The sequence below is a fragment of the Alligator mississippiensis genome, chromosome 1, assembly GCF_030867095.1.
Source record: "Alligator mississippiensis isolate rAllMis1 chromosome 1, rAllMis1, whole genome shotgun sequence".
NCBI classification, from domain to species: Eukaryota; Metazoa; Chordata; order Crocodylia; family Alligatoridae; genus Alligator; species Alligator mississippiensis.
The window spans coordinates 138,045,367-138,058,248 of NC_081824.1; the positions used below are offsets into that span (position 1 = coordinate 138,045,367).

At 47.7% G+C, this 12,882-nt stretch overlaps 1 protein-coding gene across 2 annotated transcripts in view; it reads left to right on the plus strand.

Annotated features, from left to right (window-relative positions):
• SLC22A1 (solute carrier family 22 member 1) overlaps positions 1-12,882 on the plus strand; it is a 43,160-nt gene that overhangs the window by 27,495 nt on the left and 2,783 nt on the right. For both annotated transcript variants that reach the window (XM_059714653.1, XM_006273279.4), the window contains exons 7-10: positions 3,985-4,199; positions 4,569-4,677; positions 5,714-5,826; positions 7,066-7,165. In XM_059714653.1, the coding sequence (XP_059570636.1) occupies positions 3,985-4,199; positions 4,569-4,677; positions 5,714-5,826; positions 7,066-7,165 (537 nt within the window). The remainder of the gene's footprint in view (positions 1-3,984; positions 4,200-4,568; positions 4,678-5,713; positions 5,827-7,065; positions 7,166-12,882) is intronic.

Here is a 12,882-nt window from a genome sequence, read left to right on the forward strand (position 1 = left end):
CACTTTCATGTGGGATCCAAGTCTCATTGGCCGAAGGAAGCACCTCTTAATCAGAGACTATCCAAATCAATGTAATGAGTTTAGATAAAACCTAATGAAATCATTTTGAGCCTGTATACATTAGGAGAGTTGATTTAAGTAGGACAGTAATTACCAGTGGTGAAACTTGTTAATATAGTGGACAGGGATGTATTAGGGAAATAAATCAGTGGGAAGGAAAAAGAGAATGACAAGGTTGGATAGTGTAGCTTTTTCTTTCAACTTAGGTGTAGCTTAAAAAAAAGAAGTGAGACATAAAAATGTGGAGTTTTATATCACTTTTTATGGAATCCCTTAAAATTGGATGAGAGGTTGGTTTTCCTGGGGAAATGTATGTTACGTGTTTAATGAAGCACCCATAACAGTGTTATCAATTCACAGTTATTAATTGCATGTTAGACTGTATGGTTATGACAATTTTATGTTGACTTTAAATAATTTCTTAATTTTGGTGTAGTCTTAGGAAACAATTTCAGGTAAATTTCTGTCTGAGATGAGATTTTTTTTAATATAAATATTTGACTTGGAGAAATCACCTACCTTCTGATCTCTCCCCATATCTGATATGTTCTAAGAACTATTTTTTCCCCAACTATTCCAGACTTTTAAAAAGGATTAATCTACAAAAATTCATTGCTTTAGGCAGCTATTTTCCATTATAATGAATATATATGAGGGTGTTTCAGAAACTAAAGGTTATTTCAAAATAAAACAATTTTGGGCACGTTCACACATGCAGGCACATGAACTTGCAGCAGCTCAAATAGCAGTGGCACACATTTGTGCCAGAGATTTGTGCCTCAGCACATGTGCCTGAACATGCACTTTGTGGGGCAAATTGTGCCACTTGGGGCAAACGGACCCTGCTCAGCTCCTCCCAGATCTTCAGCCAGGAGCTGGCCCCAGCAATATAAAAAGCTGCCCTGGTGAGCAGCTCAGGGAGCTTCTGAGGCCCAACCAGTTGATATCTGGGAGCACTAGCCCCTAGTGCCAGCTGGACTGCTGACGCAGCCCTAACCTAGAATGGCCCCTGCACCCTCTACCCACTGCAGCAGTTTTGCAGTGGGGGCTGCTGCCTGGCTGTGAACTGCTGCCACCTGTGTGACAGCATCTGTCACCTGCAACAGCATCTGTCCTCTTGGACCTGCAGCCCTGTGGCTGCATGCCTGACAGACCCAGATGGAAACTGCCCAGCTGCCTGGGTTGTGGTATGGGCACTGCAGCAGAGCCACCTGCACCTCTGGGCCAGCTGCCAGTGGGCCGTGGCTGCACAGTTGGCCTTCATATGGCACTGCTGTCATGTCTTCTGGTGCCTCTGCTCTGCCATCTGCCAGCTATCATCCGGAAGATGTGCTCATTGCGGTGACCCACTATGATCTGTCAAAGCATGTCCTCCTGGCACCAAATGGCCAGGAGGTCAGCCACCTCATCTGCCCTCCAGTTGGGTTCCTGGTGCTGGCCCTGGGCAGGCTCCTCTGCCTGGGTCTTGCCACTTGTCTCACTATCAGAGATCCTGGTGTTCTCTGTTTAAAAATTGCAAAATTCTCTGATAAACCCCCAAATTCTCTCATTAAAATACCCAAAATCTGTGTTCTTCCATGATTAAAATGAAACACAACTATATACAGAGAGATCAGTTCAGCAATGGTTTATTGACATGTAACAGACTGCCAATGTGGGCTCACCAGATTGGCTTGAGATACATACCCTGGGCTAGAAACAGTGCGGGTGAATTCTGAGCGACCCCAAGGGTGGAGCAGGGGAGCCCTGTCCTGTGGAAAAGGAGAAGCCAATCGAAAGAAGGGGTTTTCAATCCCCTCATCCCCATGGAAGGGGGATGGCCCGGGTTGGGAGCCCGCCACCCTGAGCTGGCCGGTTTGCAAGCCAGGGAGGGAGTGCCGGAGGGGATAAAAGCAGCAGCCAAACTGGCATGGGGGGCTGCTGACAGTGACTCCAGGGAACGAAGCAAGAGGCCTAAGAAGAGCTGAGGTGAGCTGACTCAGCAGAGGGAGCAGAGAGACCCCTCTGAAGAGCCTCAAAGGCCCTGAGAGAAGAAGGCAGTGGCAGTCGGCCGTGCCTGCATCCCTGCAGCAGAGAGGGAGCTGTGGCCAGGGGCTTGGGGCAGAGAGTTGGTGCCCCAAGGCCCCATCACAGTGTGCTGGATGTGTTGGGTGTCCCAGAGGCTAGGGGTGCCAGTCGGCCCCCCACTCCACTGCAGAGAAGAAGCAGCGGCCAGGAGTGCAGGCAGCATCCTTACCCGGAGCAGGGAGTTGGGCCGGTGAGTTGAGGAAACCCCTTACCTTCTCTGGGGAAGCAGGACAGCAGCAGGCAAGGCATTGAGATCCTGAGGAACAGCAGAGCGTCAGGACGAGGGTCCCTGGGAGCTTGGGGTGCAGGCTGGTGCTCGGAGCAGGATTGGTGAGCTGCAAGGCATGTGGGGCGCCCAGCCAGTCCCTCCCACAGTCCCCCCACATAAGCCCTACACCCCCTAATCCCACTTGCCCCCCTGTATGGTGCACAGTCCTCCCCCCCACTGCAGCAGCAGCTGTTGGGGCACTTGTGGCCCACTCCTGGCAGAGACCCCTTGGCGGCACGCAGTGCCACCTGAGACTTGGGGATGCACATTGTGCGTGGCACTGGCCTGGCCTGCTGGTGTGTGTCCTTGGGCAGACCTGGGTTGACTCTTGCTGCCACCAGGGCACATGGAGGCAGGACCCGGCCTGGCTTGCTGGTGTGCAACTTTTGCATATGGTGCTGGGAGCCCAGGTGGCAGCAAGAGCCAGCCTGGTTCTGGTTGAGGGCACATACCAGCGGACTAGGTCAGTGCTGTGTGCCATGTGTAGCCCCTGGGTCTCAGGTGGCACCACATGCTGCTAGGGTCTCTTCCAGGAGTGAGCCATGAGTGCTCCAATGGCCCAGCGCTCCTGCTGCAGGGAGGGGCTGCATACCCGGAGGCCGGGGGGGGCGGGGGGGGCGGTAGACCCACGCCTCCCACATAGTCTTTCCTGTCCCCACACAGTCCCCTTCACCCCCACATCCTTGCTTGCCTGGGTTTGGGCTGGGACTGCTACTGCCACTGCCAGACTTGCCCCACTCCTGAGGCAGCCTGCTGGAGCAGCAGGGGCATGTGACAGGCATAGAGATGCTTTGCCCAGGTGCCAGAGCATCTCTCTGGAGGACTCAGCCTCCAGTTGCTTGAGGGCAGGAGCTCACCCTGCACTGCTTTTTTTTCAGCATGTTTTGTTTTGATACTGGGATTTCCTGGTATCAAATTTAGAGTCTATGCTGCAAATATGCAGCATGGGGAAACTTTTTTTGTTCCTAGCGTGCCTCTTGTGGCATCTGAAACTGCTTTGAGATGCCGCAACAGGCACGTACTCGCTTGTCTGGACACAGCCTTTTTGTTCAATGATCATTTACTGGACCACGTTGCTTCTCTGTGTTAATGTAAATAATAGATGCATTTGACATTGCTGCTATCGGTGTTTTTCACTGCTGAGTAGTTTCCCATTTTGTTGCGGACATACAGCATGGACACGGACAGCCATTTTGCTGTTAGTTTCTGAAACACCCTCATAAACATAATTTCAATTGTAAACCCACAATCATAGCATGGGATTAGAAGTTTGAGTAAACTGGAGGCGTTTAAAGTTTATTTTATGCTACCCAGCCCGCATTCAATATTTAACTCCTGACTAACCATTTTCATTTATAAGTTGCAAACCTGCCCTCCAGTTCCTCTGTCCCAACATTCCTCTACTGTTCTTCCCACACTCACACTCATGCTCCTAGGTTTTTGTGAACACTGTTAAATTAGAGCTGAAGTTCATTTCCTTGAGCTAATTGGTTTTAAAAAGTTTGTTTACAAATGCTCCAAGAAGCAGCAAGTCTCTGTCCTTTGACTAAATCATCTTTTAAGAAACTTGGACTATGTTCTCTGCCCAGGTTCACCAGCTCTGTTCTGTACCAGGGGCTCATCATGCACATGGGAATAGCTGGTGGGATCATTTACCTGGACTTCTTCTATACTGCTCTTGTTGAATTTCCAGCCGCCCTCATTATTTTTCTCACAATCAATCGAATTGGACGACGCTATCCATGGGCTGCTGCAAATTTTGTGGCTGGAGCTGCCTGCCTTATTACAGCTTTAATCCCAGAGGGTGAGTTACTGGAGTTTTCATTAACACCATTGTAATGTTATCTTTCGGAGGTGCCATTCATCTGTCAAGCTACGTTCCGGGTTGGAAGGCTTATGAAAACTCCTGTGTTTGTTTTCTGCACCACTAATGAGTACAGGAGAAGTCTGTCCCCACTCCACCCCCTGACAAATGAAATATTCTTACAGGTAAAATCTGGTTCATGCAAACAACAACAAAAAACACACTTGAACTAATAAATGACATCTCGAGTGGGATTATGGATCAACTAAAACAATATTGTTTCAATGCTTTTACCCCTCAGAAAGCAAAAATCCCCAAAACGAACCCTCTGAAAACAACTTAAGTGAATTACATTTGTTTCTTTTGCAGATATACACTGGCTAAAAGTGGCAGTAGCTTGCATTGGGAGAATGGGGATTACAATATCTTTTGAGATGGTTTGCTTTGTAAACGTAGAATTGTATCCAACATTTGTCAGGTACGTGCATTATTCTGGTGCGAAAGGCAGCTGTTAAAACTGGTAGATAATATTGGAATAAAATATAACTTGGTACAGATATGCTTCAGAATAATAGACTTCTCAATGTCTAAAGGACATTACACAAACAGACTACTTAGAAAATTGACTAAAAGGCAAGTTAATGCAGAAATTAACTATGTAACTTCTCCAAATTCCTCTTACAGTAGGAAAAACACCTAGGGCTAGATTAAAGAGTAGATGGGGAAGTTTCTGGGATGTCTGAGGGGACTATAGTTTAAAAGCTAATACTTTGGTGGATCTGTATTCCTTTTGCACCTTAAAAAGGAATAGTAGATTCTCCATCTCTTGATGTTTTCAAATTGAAGCTGAATGAAGGACAAGCTTTTGTCCAACCCAGCTATTGAGCTCTGTAAAAGGGTTACTGAGTGACATGTAGCAGCCTATGATTGTATAGGAGGTTCTACTGGATGATCTAATGCTACTTTCTGACCTTAATCTCTACAAAAGTATTAACCCTCATCAGAATACTGGAACAGTGGCTGAGAGGCATTTCAATACTCTGATTCACCATAAAAAATAAAATGGAACTAAAAAGAATCTGAATTTAGTTGATGAGATGTAGGAACATTGTATGTAAAATAACATTCTGCATATACAGTTTATGTAGAGAGCTAAAGAAGATTTAATTTATGGGCCATTTTCATATTCTGACATTCATTTAAAAATGTCTTGTTAGCTCACTTTTATATCTCTTATCTGGACACTTTGAATCTGATTTTCAACAACTTCTGACTTCAGAGAATTGCTTCTGCTTCTGCCCAAGAGATGTAAAACCCTCTCACTGCTATTGTAAGGTTTTAATCTCATGCCAGGTAGTAGAGAATCGGGACCTTTGCTTCTATTGTGATATTGCATTACTTCTTGCTGATTTACAGAATACATTCTGTGTGCTAGGTTACAGTTTTAACTAGCTTCATTCCAGCTATGGGACTTTTCCAGACTAATAAAATAAAATATGTTGCTATTTAATCAGGACCCTTGGTGTAACAGTCTGCTCTGCCCTGTGTGATGTTGGTGGGATTGTAGCCCCGTTCATCGTCTACAGATTGGCAGAGATCTGGCACGAGCTTCCCCTTGTAGTTTTCAGTAAGTATTATTATGCTCGCTTTTAGACCATTCCTCAAGTACATTAACAATACCTTTGCAAAACATCCTAAGAGACTTATTGCAAGTGTGTGTACACGTGTGTGTGTGTGTGTGTGTGTGTGTGTAATAATTTCCATTTTTCACAATCTTCACATTGTGAGTATCTAGTTTTTAGCTTCCAGCTTGTTTATATGTTTAGAATCCACTTTTATGTTTTAATCCCTGTTTATTTCATATTTTAAGAAAGTTGCAGAGCAAATGTTGATTTGACAAGGTGAAGAGAACTGTGAAATCTACCAAGAGTCTGATCACATTTCAGTCTGTTGAAAATACTCACTTGATTTATTGTCCCATTTCTATAATATCGGTTACCTTCTTGTTGAGACAAGTTACTTGAACTTCACATAGTATCTACCTGGCATATCTGATGGATTATAAGGGTAGGCCAAGCTATATGTCAGCCTTTTCAATAGTGTCTTTGTTGATAGGACAACTATGTAATTGTTTAAGGGCTTAAAAATAACTCTCTTCAAAGCAAGGTGAGCTTCCTGGAGATTAGCTGATCAAAATTTCAGGCTAGATATGGCAATATTTCTAAAGCATCAGATTAGTGCATTGTTTCTAGAAGAATTTTGTGGAAGACAATAAATGGCTTTTAATGAAGGGCATTCTTAAGAGATTTTTGCACTGAATTTACATATATATTTTACAGTGGAACTTGGAGAGAGAAAGTGAGTTAATCTTGCAGCTGGTAAATCCTGATTACCCTCACCTCACCCCCCTGCCACATATCCCCCCACACCATACTGTGAAAAGCCTTGGATTTCTCTGGTATTAAGGTAACAAGATTTATATTATAATATCCAATATATAATATGCAAATAAACATTTGTTACTCTAATAGTGGAGAAACTCAATACTTTTCACGTCATACAAGTGTACATTCACTTCTCCTATGCACCTCTTCTTGTCTGAGATTTTAAGTGCAGTGCCTCGATTACAATTAGATTATACTATCAATAATTATTTCTATAGCACTGCCATGTCCTCTGAACATGTCTTCACTGTAGAAACTCTGTACCCATGTTGTCTCTATAGAGGAAAAAATTTATTGTTTACTTTATTAAAAATCCTATGTTTTAATTTAATTTGACAATTATTGCAGCCAGGGACTTGACATGTGTAGTATAATGTAAGATGTGTTCTGACTTGGTCCTTGCATGTGTTTTAAATTCAAAGCTGCTGTTGGTTTAATTGCTGGGGTACTGGTCTTACTTCTGCCTGAGACCAAAGGACGAGTTTTGCCTGAGACTATTCAAGATGTGGAAAACTTGTGCAGGTAAGTTGGGTGGCACACTCAAGCTTTTCAATGTTTTTGAAATATAAAGAGCTATAATGGGTAAAGCTAAAAATAAGGTATATTAATGTCATTAAAACGACTGTAGTATTTGTGGTATTTATACTGTGCTCTACTTCAGGGCACTAAGTAAGGAAATGTCATGTAAACTGTGGCAAAGGTAATTTTGTACATGGTTCCCAAATACTATGTTTCTAATGGTGAGTACTTGGCACACTTGTCTAATGGCATTACAAAAATCTCACATGCTTGCTATTAATAACATTCTTAATCTTGAGTATTTGCATCCTTTTTCATAATGCATGACACTCAATCCCTTGGCATTATTTCTTTCTTTATTCCAATACTGATTTGTTTTTTTCATATAGCTCAGGGGGAGAAAAAGGCAGATGCTTATAAGTTCTCCAAAAGTAAAGCCAGTTCTGTTACTGAGCATTTGTCTTGTAAATTTCATAGATTTCATAGACATTAGGGCTGGAAGGGACCTCGGAAGATCAAGTCCAGGCTCCTGACCGAGGGGCAGGAAGTCAGCTGGGGTCATAGGATCCCAGCAAGATAAACATCCAAATTTCTCTTGAAGGTGTTCAATGTAGGTGCTTGAACCACCTCCGATGGCGGGCTATTCCAGATCTCGGGGGTTTGGACAGTGAAGAAATTCTTCCTTATGTCCAGCCTGAAACAGTCTTGCAGGAGTTTATAACTGTTCGACCTTGTCATTCCTTGGGGCGCTCTGGTGAACAATCATTCCCCCAGATCCTGGTGAACACCCCTGATAAACTTATAGGTGGCCACCAGATCACTCCTGAGCCTGTGCTTTTCCAGGCTAAAGAGTCCCATAGCTCTCAGCCTCTCATCATAAGGTCTGTTTTCCTGACCTCTGATCATGCATGTGGTTCTTCTCTGCACTCTCTCAAGCTTCTCCACATTCTTTTTGAATTGTGGAGCTCAAAACTGGATGCAGTACTCCAGCTGTGACCTCACAAAGGCTGAGTACAATGGGAGAATGACGTCCCAGGATTTGCTTGAGAAGCATCTATGGATGCAAGCTAGCATTTTGCTCGCTTTACTAGCCGCAGTGTCACGTTGAAGGCTCATGTTCATCTTGTGGTCAGTCATGACCCTCAAGTCCCTCTCATCTGTAGTGCTAACCAGTGTACCACTGCCAGGCCTATAAGGATACGAACCACACTGGCTTTCTTCCTATCTTCGGGCACTTCACCAAAGCGCCAGGAGTTCTCGAAGATCCATGCCAGGGACTGAGCTATGATGTTTGCCAGCTCCTTGAGTACCCTGGGGTGTAGATTGTCAAGGCCAGCTGACTTGAAAGTGTCCAACCTCTCAAAGTGTTCCTTCACGAGGTCAACATTGATGGAGGGCAAGGAATCCCCCTCACCCAGGTCTCCCTGTCCTGCAATAGGCAGGGGCGTCCCATGGGACTGATGAAAGACCGATGCAAAGTACCCATTTAGTAGGTTAGCTTTTTCCTGGGCGTCAGTTGTCAGTTGTCCCATCTGGTTTAGCAGGGGTCCAATGTTGCTCTTGCTTTTCCTCTGGCTCCTCACATGTCTAAAAAAGGACTTTCTATTGTCCTTGATACTTGTAGCTAGCTGGAATTCAGTCGCAGCCTTGGCTTTCCTGGGTCACTCCCTGCAGGACTGGACCAGTGCAGAATATTCCTCCTTGGAGTTGGATCCCATCCACCATCCTTTGTAGGCCTTCCTTTTTAGCTGCAGGAGGTCCGCTAGTTCCCTGGAGAGTCAAGGGGGCTGCTATGCCCTTTTGCTGCCTTAGCATTAGCTTGTGTATCAAGGATCGCTCCCTTGAGGAGCAACCACTCTTCCTGAACTCCCCTCCCCTTGGGGTCGTGGTCCCTTAGGGCCTCACCGCCAAGCCTCTTGAGCTTGTCAAAGTCAGCTTTCTAAGTCAAGGACTTCTGTATTGCTGACTGACTTGCCAGCTTTACGGCAGATGGTGAAGGTGATCAGCTCATGGTTGCTGTCACCGAGCTTCCCTTTGATTGTTAGGTCACTGATTAGTTCATCCCCGGTTGCCAGTACCAGGTCAATCAGCGCTTTACCTCTTGTTGGCTTGTAGACCTCTTGTGTCAGATAGAGCTCATCCACGCATGAGAGGAAGCTTTGCGACTGCTCGGATTTAGCCAAGCGCTCTTCCCACGAGATGTCTGGGTAGTTGAAGTCTCCCATGACAACTATGGACCTGGAGCATGCGGCCTTATCCAATTCACTGGCAAACTCCTGGTCAAGCTCTTGACTTTAGGTGGGAGGTCTATAGTAGACTCCCACCATCATGTCCCCTGTGCTGTGTTCCCCACAGATTGTAACCCAGAGGGTCTCCAGCCGTCCACCCTGGCCACCAATATCAGCTTGCAGAGATGCGTAGTTCTCCTTGACATAGACAGCTATGCCCCCACCCCTTTTGTTCACTTGAAATCTCTTGTACAGGGTATAGCTGTCTATACCCATGGTCCAGTCATGGGTGGAGTCCCACCAGGTCTCCGTTATCCCTATGACATTGTAATTATTTGTGTTTAAGCAGGAGGACAAGTTCCTCCTGTTAATTGCCCAAGCTCCTGGCATTCGTGTACAGGCAGGCAAATGTCCCCTTGGGGGCCCTGGCCTTGCCCACAGATTGTTCCAGGGCAGGGGTGGGCTCCCTTAAGTGCCTTGGCCTTCTGGCTTTGCAAGGGTTGCTCAGCGGGCCAGCAGTGGCGGTAGTCCCTCCATCCCCCAACGGGCTTAGTTTAAAGCCTGGTAGAGCAGGTCAGCCAGTCTGGCTGAGAAGAGCCTCCTCCCCAGCGGAGAGAGGTGGAGGCCATCCCTTCCCAGCAGCTCGCTGCCTCTCTCGCCAAAGAGTGGACTGGTCATTGAAGCCAAAGCCTTCCCGATGACACCAGTGCCGCAGTCTTTGATTAACTACCTGGATCCTCCTCTCCCTCCTCAGCCTGTAGCCCGAGACTGGGAGGATCGACGAGAACACCACCTGTGCCCCCAGACCCTTTAGCCCCACTCCCAAATCCCTGTAGTGCCTCATGACCCAGCTGGGATTGCTCCGAGCCATGTCATTTGTGCCCACATGGATAAGGAGCATGGGATAGTGGTCAGTGGGCTGGAGGAGCTTAGGGATCGTCTCCGCAATGTCTCGGATGCAGGGTCCTGGGAAACAGCAGACTTCCCAGGCTAAGGGGTCAGAGCGGCAGATTGCCCCCTCAGTCCCCCTCAGGATGGAGTCTCCCATGACAAATACTTTGCATTTTGTCTTGGGGAGAGTGGGGGCGGTAGCTACAATAGACCCCGTGTTGCCTGTGGGAGCTGGAAACTCAGCAGGCTCTGCTGGGGCTGCAAGAGGTTTGTACCTGTTACCTAGCTCCCGTGGGGCAGGGGTCTTGGTGCGGTGGACCTTGGGGCCCTTTAACACCTTGGTCCATCCCCTTGGACAGCATGGGAGGTCCCTGGGTCCTCCCTTGTCCTGGAGGGAGACCGTGGTCTACCCTGTGCCTTCCAGAGGAGAAGGGCCTGGCAGTAGAAGTCTATCTCCTATTCACAGTCCCTGATGGCGCACAGTCTCTGGACTGTGGCCTGGAGCTCCTTCAGCTGGAGTACAGAGACCCCAGTAGGGAGCAGACCCCACAAGGGGAGGGGGCCATGCTCCTGGGCCCCAGAGCCTGAAAAAGTGACAGGCAGCCCCTGCAGAGTCTCCTTCTGGGTGGAGGCCTGTGAGACGCCGAGGGGACCCTCGGGGTGCGGCGTGTGCCCATCTGTGTCATGCTGCTGGTGGACTGGCTACAGCTGGGACTGGCTTCCCTAGGGTGGGGGTGCACAGGCAGGGCCTCGGGCCCTCCCACTCACCCTCCTGTGCAAACTCCACGCTAACTCATGTGCCAGGCAGACAAGTGCACCTGTTTGCTTGGCCTGTTCGCGAGGCTCCGGTCACGTGGCTCCCTCGGGGGCTGGGCCAAGTAGGGGCTGGGGTGGGGGGTGGGGGGGCAAGACCCTCCCAGGTCCACTCAGCCACCTCCTCCCACTGTCTGGGGTTAACCCCCTCCCACCACAGGCCTCACTTACCTCTGGCTGTGCTGGGGGTCGGCGGGGTGCTCCGTGGCTGCAGGGGGCCTTTGGGGTAGCGGGGGCACAGTGGGCTTTCACCTGCACGTCTTTTGCCACTCCCCGGGCCTGTCTGGTTTTTTTAAAGGAAGTGTTAGTCCTTATGAAGAAAATCATGAGAGAAATCTATACACTTAATGATGGCCTGATTTGCATGTCCATGTGGTGTCAGAGTGGTTAAGGTAACTCTCTATAGTTTCATAGACAAGACTGCAAGCTTCACCTGGGGACAATCTTCCTTACCTGGTTCGAAATGGTTGGGAACAATCGTCCCCACATGTGCATGTGGCGTATGGATTGGGCTCTTAAGTGTCAGGGCATGAGAGTAGCCATACAATTCCTTTGTCACTGTCCATAGAAACTGTTGTGCCTAACCACATTGGCTCATGTTGGTGAGATGTAGGCAGACCTTGGACTTTTTTGATTCTACTCTTTCCTTTTCACTGGTTAACTAGTTGGTGGGTGGGAACATGTGGAGGAGAACAGCCTCTATAGTGCTGCTTCATCATGTCTTGGTGCAAGTGGGCAGGATGGATTAGGAAGTGGGCCAGATCTAATGTGTCAAGCAGTGTAGCTAGCTAACATGCCAGGGAAGGAGTGCTGCATCAGACAAGTGTTTTGCAGTGGTAGACTAGGTTGTGTGTAGACGAAATGGGGACCCTAAATTGAAGCAGTGGGTTTTTAAAAATACCACTTCAATTTAGTACCCTTTAAACCCCTGTGTTGTGCGCACACCCAAACGTACCTGCCTCTCTGGGGGCAGGGAAGGAGGGTGAGCTGCCAGCAGGTAGAGCAGTCCTTGGGCTGTGGTGGGGGGGTGGGGGGAGGGGGGATGCCTGGTGCTTCCCTCTGCAGCAGTGATGCCTCACCCCACTCCAGCAGCACCCACCCACAGGCATCTGGCTCGGGTGGTCCCGGGGGGCACTGCAGTTGCAGAGGGAAGCACCAGGCCCCTGTGCAGCTCAAGCAGGCTCTAGGTGGAGGAAGAAAAATCAGGCTCACTGTTTTTTTTTTTTCTTGGGCAGAGCCTGCCTTCCCGGGCTGCTTCCAGGCTGCCTGCATGGTCTTCCTGCAGAGCCCGTGAGCTGCACAGAGCGCAGTGCCTCACTCTGCAGCTGTAGGACAGCAAACTAGAAATCCTCAGAGGAGTTTTAGTTTGATGCACCCCAAGTCATCTAAGTCGCATTACGCTGCTGAATTTGCTACAGCGGCTGGAATTACTGCACAATACTGACGTGTGCAAACACCAACACCATTGAAGCAGATTAAATGCTTTTGCGCCTCTTTAAAGTGTTGTGCACACATGCCCCTCATTTCATCTACACACAGCCTAGAGTCACTGCCCATTAGACTCGAGGCACCCCCTCGGAAAAGGTCAGTTCTTAGTTTTCACTCTTTTTTTGACTACAAAAAAATAATAGAGCAATTCTTCTGTTGCAAAGTACTCCAAGACCACAACAGATCAAACTATTTTTTACTCTGGATTCCTATTTGAAATCTCAGGATTTGTCTTGTGAATCATGTTAGCACTGTTAGGTGTGAAAATGTTGCCTGGCATACTGTATCACCCTTGCAAGG